General features: G+C 47.8%; 1 protein-coding gene across 14 annotated transcripts; it reads left to right on the forward strand.

The window, feature by feature from the left end:
• The first annotated feature begins 217 nt into the window (after window positions 1–217).
• On the forward strand, window positions 218–23,682 carry Tm1 (tropomyosin 1). 14 transcript variants are annotated; one of them, XR_013313348.1, is made up of 10 exons: window positions 241–481; window positions 3,781–3,906; window positions 9,800–9,933; window positions 10,727–10,844; window positions 12,913–12,983; window positions 15,448–15,523; window positions 18,894–18,956; window positions 19,970–20,039; window positions 20,854–20,993; window positions 22,810–23,682. XR_013313348.1 is itself a non-coding variant. In XM_077658405.1 (9 exons), the coding sequence occupies exons 1-9, from the start codon at window positions 368–370 to the stop codon at window positions 22,890–22,892; spliced, it is 855 nt and encodes a 284-aa protein (XP_077514531.1). In that variant the 5' UTR covers window positions 218–367; the 3' UTR covers window positions 22,893–23,682. The 14 variants fall into 14 exon arrangements, 8 of the variants coding, with proteins under 8 accessions (XP_077514531.1, XP_077514534.1, XP_077514533.1 ...); XR_013313349.1 differs by lacking the exon at window positions 18,894–18,956 and adding an exon at window positions 18,734–18,796 and having other exon boundaries at window positions 244–481; XR_013313347.1 differs by lacking the exons at window positions 10,727–10,844; window positions 12,913–12,983; window positions 18,894–18,956 and adding exons at window positions 10,915–11,032; window positions 12,597–12,667; window positions 18,734–18,796 and having other exon boundaries at window positions 266–481.
• Window positions 23,683–25,516: the final 1,834 nt, after the last annotated feature.

A 25,516-nucleotide genomic window follows, 5' to 3' on the forward strand; every position in this document is an offset into this window, starting at 1 on the left:
AGCGGTCGTTGATGCGATGACGCGGCTGCGGTCGGAGGAGGACAAGGTTACGCGTGGCGGTTGTCGACCGTTGGCGGCGGTGTGCAGACCGCGGGGTCCGAGCCGAGAGAGCGGCGCTGCGGCGGCCAAGGCATTCCGGAGCGGGACCTCGGCCGTGCCATATTTGGCACGGGCACCGGGGGAGGCCGAGGGGCAGGAAACTCGAACCGCGTGACGTGGGCGAGCGCCAGGGGGCGCCGGCGTCGGGCCGCGAGGGATCTGAGGAACTGTCTTCTCGGCGTTCGGACTCCAGTCGTCCCAGGGCGTTCTCAACGAGTGGTCCAAGCTCCGTTCAGTGCTCAGCGAGCCAACCCGAACACCAGCCAAGATGGAGGCCATCAAGAAGAAGATGCAGGCGATGAAGCTGGAGAAGGATAATGCGGTCGACAGGGCAGAGACCGCCGAGCAGCAGTCCAGGGAGGCCGCTCTGCGCGCCGAGAAGGTACGGACGCGCGCACCGGGCACATGCAGTGCGTGAGAGTGCAGGCAGACAGGCAGGGCGAAACTGTGTCTTTAAACACACGCCCACACGTGTGGTGCAGATCTTGCTTGTGTGCAACAGTGCGATTCATTGTAGAAGCCGAGAGCACGAGTGCCGACATTGCCGCCTTGTTCGCGTGGCGAGGAACGGTGTGCCAGGGACTCGAAAAGGGCGTGCATAGCTGGAGAGAACGATAGCAACCACTTCTGTCATGCATGTTTTGAACTCCGCCCGTGGCATTCTTCGGCACACGACTTCTGTTGCTTAGCTGTTCGGCGCGTGCATTAGCTCCAAGTAATCAAGGACTGAGTGAAAGAAACTAAGAAGCCTTGTACTTGACTCTCTCATAGCCGTCGCTAGAACTGTATACCGTTTCTGTGATTGTGGAGAGCTGACGTGCCTCCCCATTAATTGAAAGTTGCTCTCAAATGTCCACAACAACTTGCAATCGGAATTATGGAAAGTAAAACTCGCGTGACGTAGCTCCGTGGTGTCCACTGAGGATTCACATTACGCTATCGGCCTTGTTTTAACACTCGTGAACATTGACCTGGCTGAGAGTTCTGAAAACAAACACGAGGCAGCTGAGAACAAGGGTAAGAAGTGTCCAACGAGCGCCTAGATCAATTGAACAAATTTAGCTAGCTGAGCAAATCAAGAAAAAAAAACTGAACAATGTCGTCCAACGTCCAGGCAGTCGTATTCTGCCGCGCTCCCTCTAAACGTGCCCTGTCCTTTCCAACCTAAAGTGGCAGATCGAGGCGGGAGGGCAGACGAGCCGGCGCTCGACGAGCGCTGCATCTGCAGCGGATCTATTTCGGACCTTCTAAATCTGGCGCCGCGAACCTAAACATGGGCACGCGTCCCGGCAAATACCTTTTCGGGTTCCCCCGTCGTGCAACGCGCGCCGGATGTGACGTCACGGCAGCCGGCATTCTTGCACGCATGCGCGTGGCCTCCCAGCGCATGCCAGATACGAGCGGTCCGTTTTTGTTCCGGCCGCCGACTCTGAAACTTCCCCGCTCGCGATTAAAGTTTTGAGGAGATAACTGTGCTCCGGTTCCGTTACAGTTGGCGTCGGAGCATTTCCCGATGAAGCACCCAGCTACCCGATGATGTGTACAGGAAGGCGTTTAACGTACGCGGCTATATTTGACTCTGTTTCGCACTGATTGCACACAAGCATATTTCACCTTCGAAAGAGGCTGTGCCCTGTCATCGCATCGATGACTAGTGCATATTACTCGTCGATCTTAATGTAGCGAAACACCACAGCGCAGTTGAAAATAAGAATAAACGGACTGACTCCAACGTCAGATGCACTGAGGTTGCACGAACCTGAATGTTAATCTTTGTGTCGTGAGCAGAACGGGTATTACACGAGTGCATTGTTTCCTATTAACAGCGAGGCATATTACGGAGCATCTCATAGAATGCTACCAAATACAAATGTCTGCTGTGGCACATATCAGGAAAACAACATGATCTATCATTTTCAATCTTTTCCTACGCTCTGTTTCGCCATATATGAGTGTTCATGAATGAAAGAACTTAAAGATCTTTTTTACCTTTTGATGCAAGAGAGATGTTTCAAACACAATATGCGACACACAAAAAAAAAAGGTTAAACATGTTTCAAGGACAAAGATATTTCGATGGTATTTTGTTCTCTGATATCAAGGGCAAGAGCTTCTAAGTGCTTCAACTTTATAACCTCTGTTATGCTTACACCAACATGCCGATCAATACATTCACACATCACTTAAACGTCTATTCACAACCTCAAATTTGAACGTATCTTTCGGAAATGCACTTATATAGTTTAATATCGCACATATATAATTGCTGCTGTCTGTTTTTTTTTTTCTAGTATTTCATGATGAGTAAAAACTAATACTTCATTGGCTAGTTTCATACAGCTGCTAGGATGAGAAATTAAATCCCGTTCACCGCCTAGTTTATTTATATACTTCAGCATTTCGGGATTTGCACGCCTACGTGCTGTATGCCATATCCTAACTTCACAATTTGATTGTTATTAATATTTTTATCTGTTCTTTTAGTCAGTTTTACTTTAGTTTTAGCATTTGCTCCTAGTGTCCACAGTAGCGTTACCTGATGGATCAAGTGTCATGCAGTGTCGAACAAAGCAAAAGCGACACCTTCAGAAAGAACGAGCAGATCAGCTAATCGTTTTACCTCGAGAGTGTTCTTCGTACCTTACGGCGATCAAACTTTGTTTTTATTGCGACTGGCCATCAATAAGGGATATCTTTTTATTTATTTATTTTTTGTAATGTCACTAAGCTAATGAGTGCTAGATGCAACAGCGAAAACTGTGACGCACATTTTATATATAATTCATTTTAATAATTCCCAACATTCTAAAACAAAACATCGCAGACCACCAAGTTCTTAAAAGAATAATCAAGCACATCGGTATACCCATGCCTGTTGTGATACAGTGTGCATATATAACAATACGGTTTGTTTTGTTGAGAGGCGCACGTGAACTTGCGCTCTCAAATGTATCCCCAAGCTGCATCCAAGTAAACTTTTCATATGGTCGGATGTCGCGCGTGCTACAAAAGAAAAGAAGATAAATGAACAGCAAAGTAATCGAGATTTAGAAATGCGGGTGTTTTTTTTATTACTATTTCGGGAAGCTCACCGGAACCATTTCGAACAGTTTAACTATTGTCACCTTTCCCACCGGTTACACGCTCATGCAGATCCCACACATGCAATGGTGAACACACTGTTTGTATACGTTTGCATATAAAAGCAGCGTTCAACCGTGCGTTCACGCTTGTTCACATAGAAGCGTGGCGTAGGATGACTTAGCATAACTCAGAGGTATACTCTTGTTCCGCCAGCGTCAGTACAGCGTGAGATAACCGCTCTGCGTGCGTTCCAAGCTTCGACTTTCTCTCAGTAGCATCCTAGAAAACCTCATTTGGTGGAAAGGATAATTGCGCGAGCCGCGTAGCTGCGTCTGGCGCTGTGTCCGATCCTGCTCTCCAGGCGAGCTATAAGCGCACGTGGACGCGTGGCCGGTGGTGGCAAGCGCACGTGCAGGACAAGAACGCGGGGCGTAGAAAGGTTAGAAAGCGACGCATGCAGCTGCGCGTGGAACGCCCATTGGCGTGCATGAGTGGCTGATATTAGAAGGGATAACAATGAGTGCTCGTTGTTCGTGGAAGTGTCTTCCTTTTCTGACCGTGTGTCTTGGGCGGCGTGTCCCTGTTCCTCCCCTGCAGGCCGAAGAGGAGGTGCGCAGCCTTCAGAAGAAGATCCAGCAGATCGAGAATGAGCTCGACCAGGTGCAGGAGCAGCTGTCGCAGGCCAACAGCAAGCTGGAAGAGAAGGACAAGGCACTGCAGGCCGTGAGTATGATAAACATCAGTGTGAACTGACTAAGCGCAGAACTGGCCGTGTGACAGTTCGTCTTATGCTACGGGACATCAGATTTACAGCGTTTCGGGCTGACAGGCGGTATGTAGATAGCAGCACTTCCGTCTGTAAGATGTGTTCGGATACGAGCTATAGTGGTTCGGCGGTGTGCCTCAAGATGTGAACTCGGGTTCCCGCTGAAACCTAGAGTGCAGTAATTAGCCGCCCCCTCTCGTCTTCTCAATAATTGGTGCGTATTTTTTATCGGGGTTGGGACGCTGATGTGCAGGCGTTAGTGGGAATGCATGTTCTGTGAGGTTAACGACAATTAGACATAAGCGAGAAAAAAAATGTTTGGTCACAAAAACAGCATAGTCATCAAGCGATGCGGCAATGTCAAACGTTGTATACACACCCCTAGGCGTGAATAGCCTAATGCTATCTATGCACATAGTGTGCAGATGGCGATTCCCGTATGTATTTCCGCAGATGCGCTCTTCCCGAAGCGAAAATGAAGATTGCTGCAAAACCCTGCAGGCTCACTATTCGTGATCATTTTATAATCGTAAGCAAAAACAAAATCGCATCATCGTTCAACATTCGCGTGTTCGTCCGATGAGCAGTTCCTTTGTTCTTGCGGTCTCGCGGGTCCAGCTATCCGAAGGCGAGATAAAGACCCCTCCCTACTCCACTCCCGACGCAGTGTAGTACATTGCACGTTTACGCCGCAACGCGCGTTTAGGCGTGCGCGCGCGCGGTGGCGAGGAATGCCCGTCGCGCCATTTGCATGCATTCCAGCGTGCGGCGGCGCTGGCTGTCGCGTCGTCCCTGAGCGGACGGCGAAAGCGTCGCTAACCCAGTTCGCTTCGGGGCCCGCACAAGGGCGCCCCTTTCACGCCGCGGCTGAAAGCCGACACCGCGACCGTCGCGCGCAACAGGGGCACGTGCGGCTGCAGTACGGGTCGACCACGACGTCGCCGCGCGGTGGATACCGCGCTACGTGGACCCCGCGCTCTTAGGCCGCATCAAGCGCGACGCCAAGCGCGACGCTTCTGTTCTGCGGCGGCGGCGATTGCGAAGCCTGCCTACTGCGATGACCCGATAAGGGAGCACTGGCTCCCGTTCGGTGGTTCCTTGTCTCGAGCACCGCGCCACTGTACTGAGCCGGCGTATCTGCCTATCTATCGAAGCCGCGCTGGGTGAAAAAAAGACGCGGTGAGACGAAAGGAAGGCAACGCCATCGTATATATAGTCGACAAAAAAGGGAGAAAGGTACTAGAGAAGCAGGGAAAAAGTACCGGTCGCCGGACCTGACGTGGCCACACATGACTGTAAAGGTCTTCGTCCTCAATCTGGCGGGCGGATTGCCGTAAACATCAGGTCTTGTGGATAACGAACAATCACGGGTGAAAAACGTTCGGCGTGAGAAAGCGTCGACGCTGAGTGGGGTCGAAACCTCTTTATAGATGATTCCGCAGAGCCCAGAATTCTCGACACGGTGCTTGTCGCCGAACCGTTACACCGCGCCTAATTATGCCGGTGCTTGTTTTGGTTGAAGTGGTTGGCTGGTATCCCGCTGGTAGCCCTGTAAAGCTAGCTCTAAGGGCGTTCCTGTAACAAGGGTGCGCGCGATGCAAATGTAAGGCGGCGGGACGCGGAGAGGTACTGCCTCGTAAGACGCCCTACCGGTGCCACCGTCCCGCCTCACCTGCAGTGGTCCCACGTTGAGAAACATCCGTTGGCAATTTGCAATTCGTAAACGGTTCGTGAGGTGTCGACAGGGTTACAAGCGCGTTATCAAATTTCTGCGTCGGCTTAGCTGGGGGTCGATCGCGCAACATGCGAGGCCCTGTACGCTGACCGCATGCACATTGCCGCCATTGTGGATCCAGATAGGTGTAGTGTCTAGCCCCTTAATTTGACTCCATCTTATGTTGGCCTTTTATTCCCTGCTATACGACCTTTCCACCGTCTTTATGAAGGTAGGGAGATCGCACTCTCCTTAAACAATTAAAAGGAGAGAAATAAAGGGAAGGAAAGTACACACTGCGCCATATGACGCATTAGGATGTTTCGCTTATGGGTGATATGGCTGATGTAAGACTCGAACGTTGCTCATCTTTTGCAACTCGCATCTAAAAACATTAATTTGTTTAGTTAGTTCCTTGCGGCTTCTGCCCAAAAAAAAAATCGTTGCTTTCCGACTTGAAAGGAGTGTGTTCTTCAGGCGCATTGTTATATACGTTCACGTTTTATTATGCGGCCACTTAAAGGCAGCACGACCGCAAATGAATTCATGCATTATAATCTAGTCGCGAACATCACAGCAAATTTCTGACCACAGACAGCCTCGGAGCGTACTCGAACAAGTGTGTTGTTGGTAATATTTCGTCGGAGAAGTTTCCTTTTATCCCAGGGGCAAAAGGAAAAACGGTCATGAAAAAAAATAATTTTCGAACAAGCTCCAGCCCACACACACACGAATCCCCTACAGATGACTTCATACTGACCACTGGAAAGAATTTGCTGCTGCCTAATGCGATCCTGGCCACAAAATCAGCGTACAGATTATATTATTTAACATGGAGAATCTGTTTATGATGAACGTTGTACATTCAATATTCAAAAGCCCGCCTCAAGGTAACCTGAAACTCAGGGAGCGCACCGCTCGGCTTATGACGCGCACGCCAAGTTTTGCTGTCAAAACTCGGGCAGATAATCCGAAGAAGTACTTCAGATGCTGTAATTGGTGGAATTTGTTGCTTTATATTGCCTTTTATGGTCACGTATACGCTGCAGGAAGCTTAGTTATGACTAAGGAGACTTCTATGCTGGGTGACTACATCTGCGCGCGCGCGCGCTACTCCGTAGAGCCGCTGTACGCACGCGGCCTCGCCCATCACGACCTTGTATACATGCGCCGTTCGGCGACTTCGTCCACGTTAGGCCTGTAGCGGGTGTGTATCCCCACCCAGTTGTCAGTATTTCGGCGTCTTAGCATTACCAGTCAAAATGAGCGCCGTCCAGCAGGGAACGTTGCTAGAAGTGCTCAAGAAAAAAATGCGGGCCATGAAAGACGAGCTGGAAACCGCAAAAGAGCAAGCAGAGGACGCACAATCACGAGTTATGGAAGAAATCCGGCGTCGTGAAGAAGTGAGTGGCCAACTTTGCATTGTAGCAGGAGTGCGGTGCCGGAGATCGCATGTTTCTGACTTGCGAGCATCCGTAAATCCCGATCAGTGAGTGCTGTGCAATTTGGGCGACATATTCGCCTGTGCGAAACTTTATTTCGCCTTCGTCGAAGCCTTATAAGGACCGAGTTTGTAACCCACATTACGCAAACCACCCCGGTCTTGTTGCAGTTGTGTGTTATTTTTGCCCCTCCGAAAGTGCGGCCACCTCGCATGCCATCGGCCGGACACGTAGCGTCAACTTGGTGTGTTTTGGCCCGTGCCACAGCGTAGATTGGTATGCGCGCTGAGTTGCCGCACCTTTGGAGATTTGTTTTCTCAAGCGCCGCTCCCCACTCGGCATCCGGCGCGGTATTCTAGACGACGGACCGACCTTGGAGGCGCGCAACATAGCGCTAGAGCGAAAAAATGTCGAGGAAATTAAAACGTTCCGATACCATCGAATACCCATTGGCTACCGGCGGTGGCCCGCCGTGGCCGGCTCTTCACCTCCCCCTCCCATCCCCCTTCCTTTAGTGCCCTAAGCTGGTTTTTACGCTCTGGTATATTCGACCCGGAATTTGTGGCCGGCCGGTTCGCAGCGTCGCTGCGTTCCAAACCACAGGCCCGCAGATGCGTGTCCTGAACGCCAGTTTCCGGGCCAGTGGCATTGCTGCCCCCGAAAGTCGGTTCCTAAAGCACGTATTGGTGCCAAACGCTGTTGTGTGTCGATGTAGTCGCGCGGACTGCGGCGTTCGATGCCGATCGTAATATAACACCTAGCGCACGCATAGCTTGTGTGTCCGCGCGTTTCCGCGCTGTAGTTGTCAAGTGAAATTTACGCCCGATCGCGATGCATCCGCCGGTGTGTGCCTGGCTCGGTTCTAGCAGTTGGCTCGCTTGTTTGTTTAGTTCGTAAGACACGGCCTGGGACGAGAGTCCGCACCTCGATTGTGTGCCGACGGCGGTCTATTGCCTTGTCCTTCGGATGCGGTAACGTCGGGCTGAACGGAGGGCGTCTGCTGCCAACGCATTGTGTTTGTATGGTTTAACTCCAATGCAGTGGATTTCAAAAGGAGTAGTATTTTCTGGCATCTGGGGGTGAAATTTATTCATACGTGTAGTCGGACGTTGCTTATGTAATTTTTGTCCAGCAATTGCATAGCAACACACTGAATTATTGTCACACGTTATCTCTATCTGTTTGAAGCAAGATTATTTATCCACAATGTAAATGTCAAGGTATCGGTTGCCGCATGCTTTCAGTCACAAATGCAAGAGTGTGTTATGCTTAAACTGCACTTCCTGAATGTGTCACTGTAATTAAACACAAAAGAAGCTTTTTTTAATTACAATCAATGTTGTGTCTATAGGCTAATGTGGTCATGTTAAGATGTGCTAAGGGTCATTTTAACGAGAGCAAAAGATGTAGAACTCAAAAGCACTATAGAGTGCATGTCATGCTTTAAGTTGTCTTTGCTACAGCGCGCTATTTGAAGACGTTCCACTGCAGGTCGTTGAAAGCTCATGCAGGGTTTTTTCATATTATCCCACTGTTAAGTGTGTTGGCGTGCAATGTAATGATAAATGCTGTTGGCAAAATACAAAGCATGTGTAGGTGACCATGATGTGGCCTCATTTTTTCCATTTAATTCTTCATGTCGGAAAGGTTGCTTTTCTATATCTTATGGCATGATAACATTGTCCTGTTGGCCTGTCTACTGTAGGTGGTTGCTTTATCAAGCTGGCAAGCATGGGCATCACAGACATGTTTTTATTCATTTTATTTTTCTTTGTTTTGGGGACAGTCAATGGCAGTTTGTAAATTACTTTTGACAAGAAACAAGTAAAAGTCACTCCCTCCTTAGGCCACTGTTAAGCCAGCTTGAATTTGGAATGTGAATGAGCATCATTCACCATTTGAACTGCCAACTTTTCATGATGACTGTAATATTCATTGAAAAATTACCACAGGAGTTGAGAGATGTTGCAAAAAAGCTCCCTGGAGCTTCTATCACTACATTTGCTCAAATGCTCATATTGGGCACACCAGCTCACCTTGAACCATGGTACCACTTTCCCGATTAGCTAGTAGCACGCAAACAAGCAGTGATAAAAGGCGTATGCTCTTTGAAATGTCGGGCACCTTACAATTGTGTTTATTGCTGTACATTTTACAGCAGTAACTGTCCTGGATATCTAACATAGGTGTTACCAGTGTTGTTAGTAGTTCAGCTCGAAACTATGCTGCATTTACTACGTTTCTAATGTGTGTAGCCTCAACTGTACCAAATGAATTGCATTTTACCTGGCCTGACTTGCTTGTAAGGTGTGGCTGATGCTACATGGATAATTTAGAACAGTAACCTGATTGGAAAGGTACTCTGCTGCATCATAGCCATGTGACACCGGTTGCATATGGCCTGTATGCTTGGTGTAGCTTGTTTGCTTTCTTTAACTGGCATTTACTTCCAAAACAGCCCCACCTGACTGACCCTACTGCTTAGGCAGCAGCTGCAGTTCCAACAGGATGCATTATGGCAGCAGAAATACTCTGCGTGAACTTAGGTTGTGATAGTGTGGGCGTCACCTGTATTCTTGTTCCTGACTGCTAACAGAAGCACTTTGTTTTGTTTTTTGACTGTTGAAAAAGGAAAATGATGTGCTGGTCACCAACTCACCACCATTGCCTCTGAAACTCTCAAATTGTGTGCAGGCTGAGGCTGAGGTTGCTGCCCACAACAGGCGCATCCAGCTGCTGGAGGAGGACCTGGAACGCTCTGAGGAACGACTCAAGATTGCCACCCAGAAACTGGAAGAGGCCTCCCAGGCGGCTGACGAAAGCGAACGGTACTTTTTCACCTTAGTCTTGACTCTTAATTTGACTCCTTTTCATTGATGCCCATAGCTCCGGGCAGCAGCTGGAATACTGAGGTAACATTTGGGCCTCAATTCAGTGGTCAGAAGAAGTTTAGTGTTGCACTTTAGAGCAACGCTAAAATGGCTTATGTACCTCCAACCTTAGGAGCCAGATTTGCTCCCTTGTGAGCCAGATTTGGTTAGGACCAGGTGGCAATTTAGTTCCTTTGAAAATAATCTTGTGGTTGTGCGTAATTTTGCATTGGTTTTACCTGTTGTGATATTGTGAAGCCAGGCTCCCTCAAATATTCATTAAGTCTGCATTATTAATGTGTAAAACTCTATTTTCTAGCTGTTTCACTGTCACTATTCTCATTACAACGCAGTTATATATACTTATAGTGGCTATTTTATTGTTGCTTATCTCAAACCTGCATCTTTTTTAGACATTAGTACTAGCATCAGCATCACTCTTATTGCTGACTGAACAGTCTGTACCAATATTCATTACTCTCTTGTTGTACATTGTTTCTGCCAGGGAATATGTTTACTGGTTTTGTCCATCGCGCATGAAAATACATGTCGTCTTGACGGAAGCTTAGCTTTCTTTAAGAGGGGGAAATATGTAAGGCACCGCATGAGCAGCAACTGTACACACATGCTCAGATTCTTTTCCCTTTTCTTTTCTTCTGAGTGGGAAAGGTAAAAAATTGAGGTGCAGTGCTCGCAGCACTCGGTGTGTCCTTTGTGCTGCTCTCAAATGTGCATAACTTCGCTCGTCAAGCATCCGCAAGGCACTGGAGAACCGCACCAACATGGAAGACGACCGGATCACACTGCTGGAGAACCAGCTGGGCCAGGCGCGCCTCATAGCCGAGGAGTCTGACAAAAAATATGAAGAGGTGAGGTCTTGAGGCCAGCTGGAGCTGACCGCGCCGTTCTTTCTTTCTTTCTTCCCACTCTCGCGGACAGCATGCGCAAAATGCTGGAGCACAGGAGCATCACCGACGAAGAGCGCATGGACGGTCTCGAGGGGCAGCTCAAGGAAGCGCGCACGATGGCTGAGGATGCCGACAGGAAATACGACGAGGTGACTTGGCTCTGAGAGAGAGTGGAAGCGTCTTGGAGGGGCAGCATGCTGTGTGCCCTGCTGCACACTGCCCTCTGCTCCGTGTGTGCCCTCCTCGCTCCTTCCAGCTTCCCCCTAACAGAGCCACGTACACTCTTGTCCAGTGTTTTTCGCTGCACCTGTCTGTGCACTTGACATAACATGGTGTGTGGGCCTGCACCCATTTGCCTAGTAGACCTCGCCACTAGGGCGCCACTAGTGTGTCTTCTAGGTGCATGGTTTTCCTGGTGTGTTCCTTCGCTGCGGTGTGCTGCAAAGGGGTTTTTGTTAGCCAACTTACCATAGTGAGACTATACTACAGTGTGCTTCCCTGTTTCCGCCGTCTTTAATGGCATTGCAGTGTAGGTGGTCAGGTTTGAATGGGTTTTAGTTATGAGTAGACTCCTCTTTCTATGCATATGTGTGCGTGAAAGGCACAAGAAACATCACTTGGAGTCTCCAAGTGTGTACCATGCATTTTCTGGCAGGGCATTCCTGAAGTGATGGTCTAACCGGGAGACTATTGCACTTCATCATGATATTTGTCTAGTTTTGGGGAAACATAACTTTGTTTTCTTTTTTCTTCATGGATGTCATTTTTAACTTCTAAATCAGCATTATGTTGGAAGCTCCTCAACTTGTTAGACACCTTTGATTTCTGCAGCAAAGGGTATACCGCAACTGATTGACGTTTGGAGTGCAGTTTTCTTTTCTGCTTGAGTGTGCAACATACTTACGTCCACTAACTCTGCACGTTCCTCCATGTTTGTTGCTGTGAGCTAAACTGCAGTGACATTGTGAGCAGTGGCTTTTGATGCTTGCAGAAAAAGATTGAACTGCTGTAATGGTCATGAAGTCCTTTAAACAAGAATGTTTATTTTTGTACTCACCAAGATATTAAGTAAATCAGCATGCCTGTTTTTTTGTAAACCCCAGTCTACTATAGTTAATGATCTCTGAAGCATCATTCAAGTGCCTGCATGGTGGAGATGCACATAAGTAGTGATTGTAAATGGCAGCAGAAAATGTAGATTCTTTATTTATTGCTTATGTAAATAGATTATTGCTTACTTCTTATTCAGGAGGCTACCTTGTGAAAAGTGCACTGCCTAGTCTTGGTGGAAGTCTCAAAGTCAGTCAGTTAGCTATGGACGTTTAGTTTAAGGGCTATAATCAGAGTGCAGTGAGGACTTATTATGTTGTGGGTGAAACAGTTGCGCGGATGTGTGTTAAGTTCATTTACTTTTTTGTTTGCTTGTACTGCTTCCTGCCTACTTTAAAATCTATTTGATCAGGCTGAGTTATCAACAGAAGTAGGCAATTCTATAGCAGACTAGATCCTTTTTAATATTATTTTTTTCAGACAGTCGGATCTGAGGTTTAGTGATGAAAACTTGGCAATATTTGACTTCATGAAAAGCAGACCAGTGCACGGTAGCTGAACGTGCTAAACATATATTGAGGTTACATAGAAAAGGGCTAATAATGGTTAGGGAAAGTTACCAAACACTGCCGAGACTAAGCGCTCTGTGTGTGTGTGGCACAGGTGGCCCGCAAGTTGGCCATGGTTGAGGCCGACCTCGAACGCGCTGAGGAGCGTGCAGAGACTGGTGAGACGTAAGTGGTTCCGCACGACGCCCTCATCATGTGTGCCAGTTTGTGCGTGTGCATATGCATCATTGATGGATCATTGTGAGCGTGTGTCGCGTGTTCTTGGCTTGCATCTCGCTCACCATTTGCGTGTGTTTGCTCTTCCCATCTCCTTGCTGTGCCCCAACCCATCCATCTTTCCCTGATGACTGCCCCCCTGCCGTCGTGCAACGCATGTGCAATGTGCGCATGGTGTGTGGTGGCACATAAAGATGGCACGCCGCATTGCCCTCCTGGAGGCCGACCTGGAAAGAGCCGAGGAGAGGGCCTCCACGGGCGAGAGGTGAGGCCGTGCCACGCTCTTCCTTTTCTAACTACCTCCCAGCTTTTCCATTGACTGCACCAGTTGCAATGTGTGAGGAGTCTGGGTCATGGGTCACACCTCTGACTTCCTCCATCTGTCTGTTGTTGACAGGAAGCAGTACCTTTGGCTGTACGTGCCGTGGGTTAGCCAGTTTGGTTGTCGAGAAAAACAATTCATCAATTCCTCGGATGGTGTTCACATGTCCAGTACTTTGTGACCATTGAGCAATCGACGTGACCCTTACCCTTGCTAACAGTTGCAACTGGGATGGTTAAGGAGCTGATGTCATTTCTTAATTCGTGTCCCAGCTAAAACCTTACTGGAAGTGCTGCATGTTTTCAGAGTGCCTGGCATTCATAAGGTTGATGTATTAACCACTCATCTAGTGGCATGGGTTTTTTTTTTTTTCTGTCTTTGTAAGCATGTAGTAAGAAGAGGGAACTTGAGAAGTACAAAACAGTCACCTTAGCTGCAGATCCTATATCTGTTGGGAGGAATGTGGTTTCGCTGACTTTTATTGCTCTTGTGAATGTGAGGCAGTGGATGAATGGTAAAGTAAAATGCTAGGCAAGGCTACTGTTGCCTCAGAATATTGTTATCAATGTTGTGCAGTGTGTGAGAAATACACAGATGCAATTTTAAAAATCTGCTTTTAAAGGGCCACAGAAAGGGGTGTTTGAGCTTGGCTTTAAAATGCTTGCACTATGTAGAGTACAGGCCACCGAGCGTCCATGCCGCGCACGAGACCTCAGAAGCAGGCGGGAAATTTACAATAAATTTTTAAAAATTCCCTCCCGCTTTCACACCTCGTGGCGATGCGCGGTGCCGGGCTTTCGCGCGAAAACCTGGCAGGCAACGTCACGTCTTGCAAGTGACGTCAGCAGCCGGGGGTAATCATTGGTTCACAGCGCCAAATTCTTTCAGACGTCACGCGCTACCGCGGCCGCGGAGTGGCAGCTGGCGGAGGTAGGGGAGGGGCCGAGTGAGTGGGGCCGGCGGAGGACCGCCGCCGTTTTGCCGTGTGAGAGGAGAGGGAAAGGCGCGAAGACGCGGAAGTTCAAATTTTGTCTGCATATAACTCAGCTTCCACAAAACGCATTAAAATAATTCTTGCTGGGGGATAATTATGAACCGCCGTCTTTTAACATCACAGACATATCGCACCTTTATTGAGACCCCCTTTCTGGGTCCCTTTAACTTCTCTTATTGGCGCAGTTGTGGTTTTTGAAATGCAGTAGTAGTCAAGGGGAGCTTTATGGGGCTGGCGTCTCATTATCAGCAGCACATGTTAAGGTGCAAGACCAATAGGGTGTGGATAAAAAGATTGGCTCTGCATATTTTATTGCCTAGAAATAACAATGGTCTGGTACTTTTGTTGTCCTGTGCAGCGTATCTTCTGCTGTATGTAAGCAGGCTTACCAGGGGCCATAGTTGGTGGAGCAGGTTGTCATTTGTCACCTGTTGGTGGAAGTGACAGCAAGCGCTCATACTCAGGGCCATGCGCAGTGGTAACATGTTGTTCAGTCTTGCATTTTATCACAAATAACAAAATCCACTTGCATGTCGTAAATTTTTGTGTAACCTGTTGTCTGTGTGTATTACTTACCAGCAAGTGTATGATGAACATGAGCTGCGTTTTCTTGTTTTACCCCTGCCACAAAAAAATATAGTTGCGTCCCCCAAATTTTTTTGTCTGCGCTTGGCACAACGTCAACATCTGATATGTTATTTAGCTAATTTTATGCCGATACCAACGGAGGATGTTTTCAGGAAATCTTTAGCAATGTTTTTTGTTTATTGGCCCTTTGGGGACTGTTTTGATTTTGCTTTCTTCGCTTTATTCGGTGAAAATTGTAGTTTGCATTGACGGATGATTTCTGTGCTTTCAGGCACTTTTTAACATTGTGGCTAATTCAGGCAGCCATGAAGCGCACGATTTGCCTGTTAAGAAACGTGTCGAGCCACCTGGTAGCAAGTTTCTGCTTGAACAGATCCTGAAACAACTGCAGCGGTGGCAAAGTTGTTTGAGCATCCGTCTCGCATGCAGGAAGTGCGGGGTTCGATCCCCAGGGCTGCCGGATACCCACTGGTGATACAGCAGGTACAAGCTTCCCCTGCCTGGTGCTCGGCTTCTTTAGGGTGAAATGCTTGGGAAATGGGTCTTTGACTCCACCTCGAGTAGAAGAAAAAAACCTTAGCCATGGCGCTCTTTGGCCGCAGATGCCCTTGCGCCATCAGATCCTGAAACACTCTTGTTTGTCCTTTCCCCATGTCGGTTTCTGTTGACCTTATCCCAGAAGAAATATTGGCTGCATTGACCATTACTATCATCAGATACTGAAACACTATTGTTTGTCCTTTCCCCATGTCGGTTTTTATTGATCTTATCCCAGAAGAAATATTGGCTGCATTGACCATTATTGTCCACCTTCCTTGTGTGCAGCAAAATTGTGGAGCTTGAGGAGGAGCTGCGTGTTGTCGGCAACAACCTGAAGTCCCTGGAAGTGAGCGAAGAGAAGGTAATCCACAGTTGTCATCACTTCATTTATGCCAGCAGGATTGAGCAGCTTTCATGATTGTCTCTTGTGAAAAAAAAGAAAACAAATGGTCCAAACTTTTTTAAGTGCCGAAGGCTTTGCTGATACAGTTAAACCTCGATATAACGAACTTCAATATAACGAAATCCTCAATATAACGAAGTTACAAGGCATATTCAACTTATTCCCCATTGGAAACCATGTATATTTTGCCTCGACATAACGAAGTAATATTGCTGCAATTTCATTACAACGAAGTCGCGTATCCTAAAAAAATTTACCCGGAAGGAAAATGTCGCCGTGACGATGACGGCCGCGGGGAAAGCGGTGCTAGCGTGAGTCACTTGGGTAACCCACGCGGATGGGCCTCATGGGGCGCGTGGAATTCGCTCCCAGCAAGCGGGAGAGAGAGAGAGCAACCCTCTCTCTTCCCCCCGTCCGGGCCCGTCTTTATCACGGTGGTCTTTATTTTATTTTTTTGCTCGGTCGCCGGCGACGGCGCACTCCTCTCCCCCCCCCCCCCACTCCTCCCAGGCTTCTTTGCTGTGCATGCGTCAGCTTACACGCCCGTCTCTCATTGGATCTGCCAACCCATGTGATTGCTTGCGCACTTGCGCGGCCGCCGTCGCCGCCGTACTCCTTTGTCCGCGTTGTCGCGTTGTTCACTCGCTGCTACCACACGTGCTGGATACATCGCAGGCGTTGCTTTGGTTCCCTCGTGTATGCCCGCGTGCGTCGCCGCCATGAGTGGCAAGAGGAAAGCCCTTTCGCTTGAGCAAAAAGAGGCGATTCTGGACGCAGTTTCGAAAGGCGGAAAGAAGAAGGACGTAGCGGCTCGATTCAGCATATCCATGAGTACGCTTTCAACAATTTTGAAAGCCAAGGAGTCTATCCTCAGCTCAGTGAAGTGTGGAACGAGCGCCCAACGTAAGCGATTGAAGCCTGCTACGTATCAAGACGTAGATAAGGCTGTGTTCGCCTGGTTCATGGACGCCAGAGCGCAGAATGTGCCGGTAAGTGGGGCAATTTTGCAGCAAAAAGCAAAGGATTTCGGTTGCCTGCTCGAGAAGGATTCATTCAAGGCAAGCAGTGGTTGGCTCCACCGTTTTAAGGCCCGGTACGGGATCGTCGGACGGCTGCTGTGCGGGGAGTCAACGTCGACTGACGCGCCTGAAGCCGCTAGTTGGCTGGAGAAGGAAATGCCAGCAATACTGACGCGATACCAGCCATCGGACGTTTACAACGCGGACGAAACTGGATTTTTTTATCAGATGCTACCGAATCGGACGCTAGCACTGAAAGGTGATCGCTGCCATGGTGGCAAACAGAGTAAACTGCGCATAACTGCTCTGCTGTGCGCCAACATGGATGGCAGTGATAAGAGAGTGCCGCTTGTGATTGGCAAGAGCAAGAAGCCGCAGTGCTTCAGAAACGCTCGGAAGCTGGAAGTGGAGTACACTTCTAACACGAAAGCGTGGATGTCCCGCGACATCTTCCGTGACTGGCTCCGGGCGTTCGACAAGGATATGAAGAATGGCGGCCGCAGCGTGTGCCTCTTAGTGGACAATTGTTCCGCCCATCACGTCGACGACTTAGAGCTTACCAATGTCGAGCTACGGTTTTTTCCACCGAACTGCACGTCGCTGCTTCAGCCGCTCGACCAAGGAGTCATCAACAGCGTGAAGTGTGCGTATCGTCGCCGGTTGATCGACAAGCTGCTGCTCAATCTCCGCTTAAAACGCCCCACTAAGGTGGATATTTTTCAAGCCTTAGAGATGTTTTACGCATCGTGGAAGGCGACATCAAAGGAAATTATCAAGAACTGCTTCCGGAAAACCGGGTTTGAGAACGGCGTGGCAGCAGCAGCGAGTGCCTCCGAAGACAATAACAGCACGGAGGCTAATGAAAGGGCTCCGTTCGATGGCGAGGAAGGCGATCAAGCCGGCCTTGAAGAAGCATGGAGGTGCCTGGAGAGTGACGGGGCCGTTCCTGACGGTGTCGCTCTGGAAGACTTCCTCTACGCAGACTCTTGCGTCGTTGCCACCGAGGAAGTTACCGACGACTCCATCGTGCAGGATGTGCTAGGAAGCATGCAGGAGGACCCAGGCAGCGATATCGATGCTGAAGACGACGATGCCCCGAGCAGCCGCGAAGTGCTTGACGCAATTGATGTTCTGCGGCGACACGCGAGTTCGATTGGGCAGCAAGATGCAATGCAATCCTTGTGGGCCTATGAACGCAGTGTGAGGCCATCTCTGATTGCAAAGCAGACGCAAAAGAAAGTCACTGATTACTTTCAGAGAAAATAAAGGATGAGTGCTTACAACTGGCAAGTGATTTGGTAATGTTTCCGCATGCTAGGTACGAAATTTCGATGCAACGAAATTTCATTATAACGAAGTAAAGTGCCGATTTTTACGAATTCGTTATATCGAGGTTTAACTGTAGTGGGAAAAGTTGTCGAAAAATTTTTGTTGCTTAAGGTTTATATTTGACTGTTACCTGACCTTTGAGGGTTGGCATGAATCAGTATATGCTAGAAACGAGTATGATTCTGCACAAGAGTGATACGAGACTGGTGCAAAAGTAGCACTGCATGTTCAATTACTCATTTAAATTAACATTGTACAGGGGGCTCTTGTTAATTTTACTTGCTGATTTGAACTGATATTTTGTTCCTGTGAGCATTCAGTGTATTAAAATGGCTCCTGTTGACCACCACGTGATTGAAACATATTCTCAGCCCTCTTTGAGTTTTAATTATCGAGAGCCGGTTGAACAGTGTTTTGTTGGGCTGGTACCATTATCAAGAAGCCACTTCATTCTAAGTATATTATTGTTGAGTGATGCTATGTGCATCTTTCTCAAGCATTTTTGCCTGGTGTGTTGTTGAACTTGTTACGTCTAGCTTGTCCTTGGAAATAAGTAGCTACCACTGGGCCTTGGATTCACCACTCTGCCATAGGACTGGCTCTTCGGGTCAATCTTCGGGATGACCAATTGTGGGGTAAACTCCAAACTGGCGAAAAGTGAGCGCCCCGCTGGCCTCACTTCGTTTTCCTTCTTTTTCATGGACTTCAGCTGTCAAACCTCCTGTTCGGCATGCATTGCCAGATCCTTTTTTTTTTTTCCCCTTCTTCTCGTCCCATAATGCCTCTCTTTTCCGGGGGTTTGGGATGTTGTGAACCACAGGCCCAGCAGCGTGAGGAGGCGTATGCGACTCAGATCAGCACAATGACTGCCAAACTGAAGGAGGTAAAGTGTGCCCTTACGTCCTAACTCCGCTGTGTGTGTGTGTCTCTCTCTCTTCGTTCTCGTGTGCCGCTGGACGCGCTGGACGGACGGGGTTTAGGCCCTGCAAAAGGAGGAGACGTACGAGGGCCAAATCCGGCAGATGACTGCTAGGCTGCAAGAGGTACGCCACACTGGCACCCCCCTTCGCTGCGGTTGTTGCCCCCTCGCCATCGTCGATTGCTTGTTGTGGTGGCCCCCTTCGTTTCTTGCACACTTTTCGAACTACCTGCTCAGTATATTTTTCCCTCTCACCGTCTTCCTCTTTCCTTTATTTCTGCCCGTAGCCTAGCAGAATGACCGCAGCCCGTGAAGCACACCCCTGTAGCTGGCGTTACGATTTCTTGCATCCCAACTTTGTCACCTGCCGTGTTGAAGCATAACGTAGCTGTTTAATGAACCCCATAAGCTAAGAAGCCTGCAATGTAGCGTGTCGTGAACTAACTGCGTTTTAGTCTTCTGTGGCAGTTCCTTAGATTCCATTTACTAATGGCTCTACAGTTCTAGAATATGTGTGTCTCACTTTGTCTTGTCACCATGTAATGTTTGCTTGTGTAGTAGCAGCTGCTATGCATCTCCGCTATTGCGTTAACGGGGCAGTAAACTGTCCCACTTTCTTTCACCGAGATGTTTCATGGTTTGTGCACTTGTTTATGTTTATGTTGAAAGCTATATTTTCGTTTCCCCTTCCTTTCTTTCTCTTCTTTCTTTTGCAATGTCGGCTTTTTATGCGTAATTGGAGCAGTACCTATTGTGCAAGTCAAATTTTTTGCGAGTAGCTTCCGCTGCATGCTGCTCGAACTTGATCAGCAATATTAGGTTTAGAGTGTGTGTTCCCACTGCGGTCTTTTAATTTGCCTTATGTTCTGAAAAATCCATGCACAGTATGTGCATGCAGTGGAAACACTTGTACTTTTGCAGACAAGTAAAAGCAGTGCATGATTTCAAATAAGTGTGATACCTTTACTGTACCTGTTCTGTTACTCTGTACATGAAATACAGGCTGAGAGGCTTCTGTAATGTTAAAAATACTTTACAAGCTAATAAGAGTTGACAGGCGTGTGATGGATATTTTGGCGACGTGATTCATGCTTCCTTCTTGTGTGATATCCGTTCGGTTGTTTCTGCCGCACACAGGCTGAAGCCCGGGCTGAGTTCGCCGAGAGGTCAGTGCAGAAACTGCAGAAGGAAGTGGACAGACTGGAAGGTAAGTACTCGTCCAAGAGATGCATGCCATTGTTGCGTTTATTTGCATGCAGGCAGTCTAATTCATTTGGTTTGCAGTGGTTTCTCTCAGTGCATGAAGTGATTAACACAGTGTGAAAGTTCGGAAATGTGGGATATCGCTTTAGAGCAGTAATCAGATGCAAGAGCAGGCTTAGCACACAAATGTACACTGTCTGCTGTATGGCGGTACCTGTACAAGCTACTTTTATGCATTTTTAATTAAGTTCACATACACTCTCTCTCACTAGCAAATAACTGATTGAGCATACTGTTCGTTTAAGTGTGGTTGACAGTTTGCTCATCTATGTTTTAGAACATGGAATGACAGATTTCCCAAAGCTTTGCAGTTAAGGCAGTGCTTTTGTAGCGATAGTTATATTACGGTAGCATTTCGAGCCTTCAGCGTGGCGGCGCAGCCACCCTGTCACGTGGTTGGTCACATGGTGCGGAGCAGCTGCCGGCGACGCGGCGTCGTGGCTGATCACGTGTTTCGTCACATGGTTGGTCACGTGACATCAAGTTCCACTCGGCCAGCTGTGGCTATCGCGTCACTCCAGGTTTAACCAGAGCTAAACCACCGCCAATTTTTTCTTCTAATGTTTTGACTTTGCATAAGGGAGGCATCTGTCAGTTTGGAAATTGCTCAGGAAACCATCTCCTTTAATTTCTAAGACTTGCATTAAGATATGAGAGATCACCGAATGCTAAGGGACTGCACAAACAAAATGTTGAGAGCAGTAGTGGCCAGCAACATGGAGGCGCAGTGGGGCAGCACGGCTCTTCCATTGACACAGACGAGCTGCTTGTGGAGCGCGAGAGGAACCACATGCTTCAGGAAGAGGTGGAGACCACCCTGAAGGACCTGCAGTCCATGTGACCGGGCTCCACGGCACTCCACTCTGCCTGCCACTGCTTTCTTCCCCCCTCTGTCCAGGTGTGACTAACCGCATCCTGTTGTCCCCCACCCCCTACTTAGGTTCCGAGTGTGGTGCTAGAGGCAGCCACCTGCCTGCGTGTGGTGCATGCGCCATCTCTTGTCAAAAGTGTGCAGGGCGCCTTGCAGCCAAAGCAGTAGCCTGGCCGTGTGGCGTGTCACTGCTGCCATGTTGAAAGACAGAAACCTGTCAGCAATTCCAAACTCGTTTGATAACTGCTCCGGTCTATCATCACAAAGTAGCCTGAATACTTTTGGCAAAAGATTGTGCATTTAACACATTGTAACAACAGTAGCGTCAGCATCCGCTCTGTGAATGAGGTTGAGACAAGGACGTTAATGAATTCTCATGGATGTCATGCAATGAGAGATGAGGACAAGCAGCACGAATTGAAATAGCGCTACAGAGCTATCCTCACTGTTGTCAGCTAGACAAAATATAGTACGCGACATTTGTGCAGCTTAGATGTTGGCACACATGCCCTGTGGGTGAAACGCAAAAGGCGTTTTAAAAAGTCATCTCTCAGCAGCAGCTGTGTAATGATAATCATCTTAGCAAAGATTTTAAACCTTAAAGCCTTTGTCAGGGCTGTAATTTTATTTATGCACTGGTTGTATGTCAGCTTGATAAGTTTAATATAGTGCAAGAATCTTTGACAAAAATTTAGGTGCAATTGAAAAAACTCGTATGTATTAGCACAAAACGTGATTTGTTCATGTGCATTGTGTGCACAGTGTTTGATGGCCTGTTCTTAATTGTTAGCTGCAGTGAAAAAGTTGTATGCCTGCTATTGTGGTGGCTTGTGGTGTGCACGTCCTTGGTTGGTTTGGTGGTTGTGTGTTGCTGTGGTGAGGTTTGCGGTGAATAACACTTATAGGGAAAAAAAAAAGCTAACTGGATCGAATTGGTAGTCCTTTGCTGTGCTGCCAACTGCCTTGCTGTGAAGCCTTTAATGCCAGTGTGTTTGTGCTGTACTTTTGCAATAGGAAGTTTATGGAGTACCACTGTTGTAGAAGCTTTGAAACGTACCATGCCTAGGGCTCCGATTCTTACTTGCTCTAGCACCATTATCAGTCACAGCAAGGCATTTGTTGAGAGTAGTTTACTGCATGCGACACACATGAAAATTCGTAAATTTTGATCTTGTCACAGCTGAAATAAATCTAAGTGTACGTACTATATTCTATATGTACCATTAACCTGTATATGTTGCATGGCATGTGTGCCCCTTGGTCTTATAAACAATGACTTCAATACACTTGGCATCTGTTCACTCTTGCCATATTGAAGACAGATATGTGCATCTACGTGTTAATGTGTAATTTGTGAACACGCTTTCAGAGTTCTGCTCATTCTTTCGTTGTTGTTTTTTTCTGGAATCATGACTATCATTTAGATTTCAGCTAGGTGTTGAGCTCACTAAGCTCTTCCTTGAGTCTCATATGCTTCACTTGAAATTGGGGGCTTTCTGTTTCTTTAACATGGTGCATTGATGTTATCAGGGCATCAATTTCTGGGAATCGACAAGCTGACATATCTGATGGCTTTCACCGCTATTTATCATGCAAGTTGCTAGATAAGTTTTCACACTAGGATCGAATAGCACCCGTACATACTTATACCGCCTTTCTCGTGTAGCTTGGCATGCCGTTGTTTGATTTATTTTGAAGAAGCATCAATGGTTTTTCAGACATGGGTAGCTTGACGTGTATATCTTGTAGCTTGTCCAGGGGACCTTTACTCTCGGTTACTTTAACTCTCAGTTACTTTAGCAAGACCTCGAGCTTACTGTTGCATCGCTGTGCCCGCCCGCAGACGAGCTTGTCCAGGAGAAGGAGAAGTACAAGGCTATCTCGGACGAGCTGGACCAGACCTTCTCCGAACTCACTGGCTACTAAGCTCCACGCAAAGGGACTGGCGCCACCGTTGTTTCTACCGCTGCTCTGCCGAAGTTTCACTCTCACTCCGTCGTTGTCGTTGGGGGGGTAGGCTAGGACAGCAGGGGGACAATGCCTTTTACACAGATGGAGACTGGGAGAGCAGGAGGGGCCTGTTGCGACCGCTGCTACGACGTCCACCCGAATCAACACAGGGGCACGGTTGCCGCGTTGTCGGCAATTCGGTCTCACCGTATTGTTGGACTGCAGGTTTAGGGAAGGAAGGAGCACCGATTTCTTCTTGTTTTGTCCTCTGTACTCTTGTTATGTTATGGATAAAAAACAACAGTGCCTCTCCGCTCTCACCTTTCTCTTTCTTCATTGCCCGTTCTTCTCAAGACACCAAACACGCATACAGACACAGAAGAACTAGCTCTCTCTATCCTTTTTCTCAGCTCTATGCATTTCCCCTGTTTTTTTTTTTTATCTGGCAAGGTTGTAAGTTTTTACATCTTGTTTTCCTGCCAATGTGAGAATGCGAGTGCTCCCATGCTTTTTTTTTTTTCTTGGGATGGGAAGAAAAGGAAAGTGTTAAGTTTTGTGCCTAGGAATTCGAGGAAAGTGTTGTTCTGACACGTCATGCTGTACTCTGGACACGATTGGAGGCCTCCATAGCGTGTTTGCATCACAGGCGCCCCAGCCGTTTCTAAGAGCAAGCAAGGTTGATTGATAAACCAAAACTGCCAAGCAATTTGTATGCCAATATATCTGGTAATAAAAGAAAACCATATTTAAAGGTGCTCTGGCAAAATGGTGTTCATTTGTTTGTCTTGTGTGCAAACCTGAATTGCTGTGCTCTTGCCAGTGTATAGATTGTGTGAAGCAGAGGAGGGCCAGTACGCATTTCTGCGAGTTCCAGGGTGACGCAAGTGGTAGAGGAGCATGTTAGAAACAACTCGGTCTTTATGTGTACAAATATGTTTGTTGCTTGTGTCTCGCAACTTTGAGCCTGTTCTGTCTTTGTAGGTAGCTTGAGGTGGTGTGACAGCCTAACATGATTTTGCACATTTTACGTATGCAATTCTTAAAGAAGAAGAAAAAACACTGGGAACGCGCACTGCAATCTTGCCGTTACAGGACCCAGAGCGACTGCTCACAGCCACTTGTATCACTGTAAAAGCAAGTCCACATTAATAACGAAGATGAGTATATACACGACTTGGCATTCCTTGTTGTGCTGCATGAACACAGCTCGGCAATGTAGGCATGCGGTACGTATGGCTTGGGCAGAGCGTGCACACCCTTGCTTCAAGATACGTGATGGACGGTAGCGCCTAGAAAATTCTGCGTGTCCTGGTCAAAGCTGCTGCTTTTGCTCGCTAAGCTTTTTTGTTAAAGCACTGTGATCAACATGGAAACCTCCAGCGCGCAGATAGCTGCATAGAATAATGGTGTCTCAATAGGCCGCTCGCCGAAATTCCAGCACTCAATCTTGGTCTCATGAAAGTGTCGTTAAAGCTTTCCACCATAAGAACAAAGCTTCGGTACCTTTGCTCGGCTAGTGGGCTGCGCTTTCATTGTCGTTCTTTAGTCATTGATTTTAATTCATTCATAACAAAGAAGGTTCTATTTGTATGTTGTAGGCAGGCTAGCCCTTTATTTCAGGCTCTGAATGGCCATTTAAGCACTTGCAATCAAGTCGTGAGGGCTACATGCTGATGCATGGTTTACACACTGTGGTTTCTTGCAAGGGAAACCCACATCGTTGCAGTGCTGGAAACCCATTCCGTGTTCTTATGGTAGAACACGACATGTTATAATGTAAATTAAAGTGCATTCTGCTGTACTGAGAGGCAGCACACAGACTTACTGCTTTGGCCACTGTTAACAATGCAAGTAAACCAAGCCTAACTATGTCCTATACAGGGAGCCCACTAGAAAGCATCTTTTGAAATCGGTAGATGGTTTGATTTTACATCTAGCCCTTAAGTTGCAAGCTGCTGCTCTGACTGCCTCTGATGTGGACTTCCAACATTGAATGTGCACGATCTTGCACAGTTCGCGAAAAGCACTGCAGTAAAGTTTTCCACAATCTCAGCCTGTAGCATTTAGACGATTTTACATTATTTGAAGGAATGTATTTCAGAAAACCAAACACTAGTGGGGTGCTCCAGGTTAATTTCGACCACTTGGGGCTCCTTAACATGCTGTAACGTCGCACAGCACATTGACATGTTTACGTTTTGCCTCCATCGAGATGCAGCCATCGTGGCCCAGATTCAATCCCGCAACCTTGGGTTCAGCAGCCAAATACAATGGCCACCAAGCCACAGTAGCAAATCAAGACCATACCTCAGCACCACAAAAGCTGGCTCACGGTCACTCGCACTCACATCCACTCACACACTCAACCACTTACAATTCCGTCCACTCGCACTCATGTCCACTCACTGTTTTCTTGTTTGCTGACATTGAAGGGGACGATAGATTTACTGCCACAGCCGATGACGCTCGTGGCTCCCCTAGCATAGCCTGGGCCTCAGAGATGTAGTGGTGAGCCGCCCGGGGCTCTGTCGGGCTTTTTGGCCAATTTTCGCAGTTTCAGTGGTCAAAGAAAGTGGTCGCTTATCATGCGTCTTCCACGG

Source organism: Amblyomma americanum, chromosome 3 (genome assembly GCF_052857255.1).
Source record: "Amblyomma americanum isolate KBUSLIRL-KWMA chromosome 3, ASM5285725v1, whole genome shotgun sequence".
Lineage (NCBI taxonomy): Eukaryota > Metazoa > Arthropoda > Arachnida > Ixodida > Ixodidae > Amblyomma > Amblyomma americanum.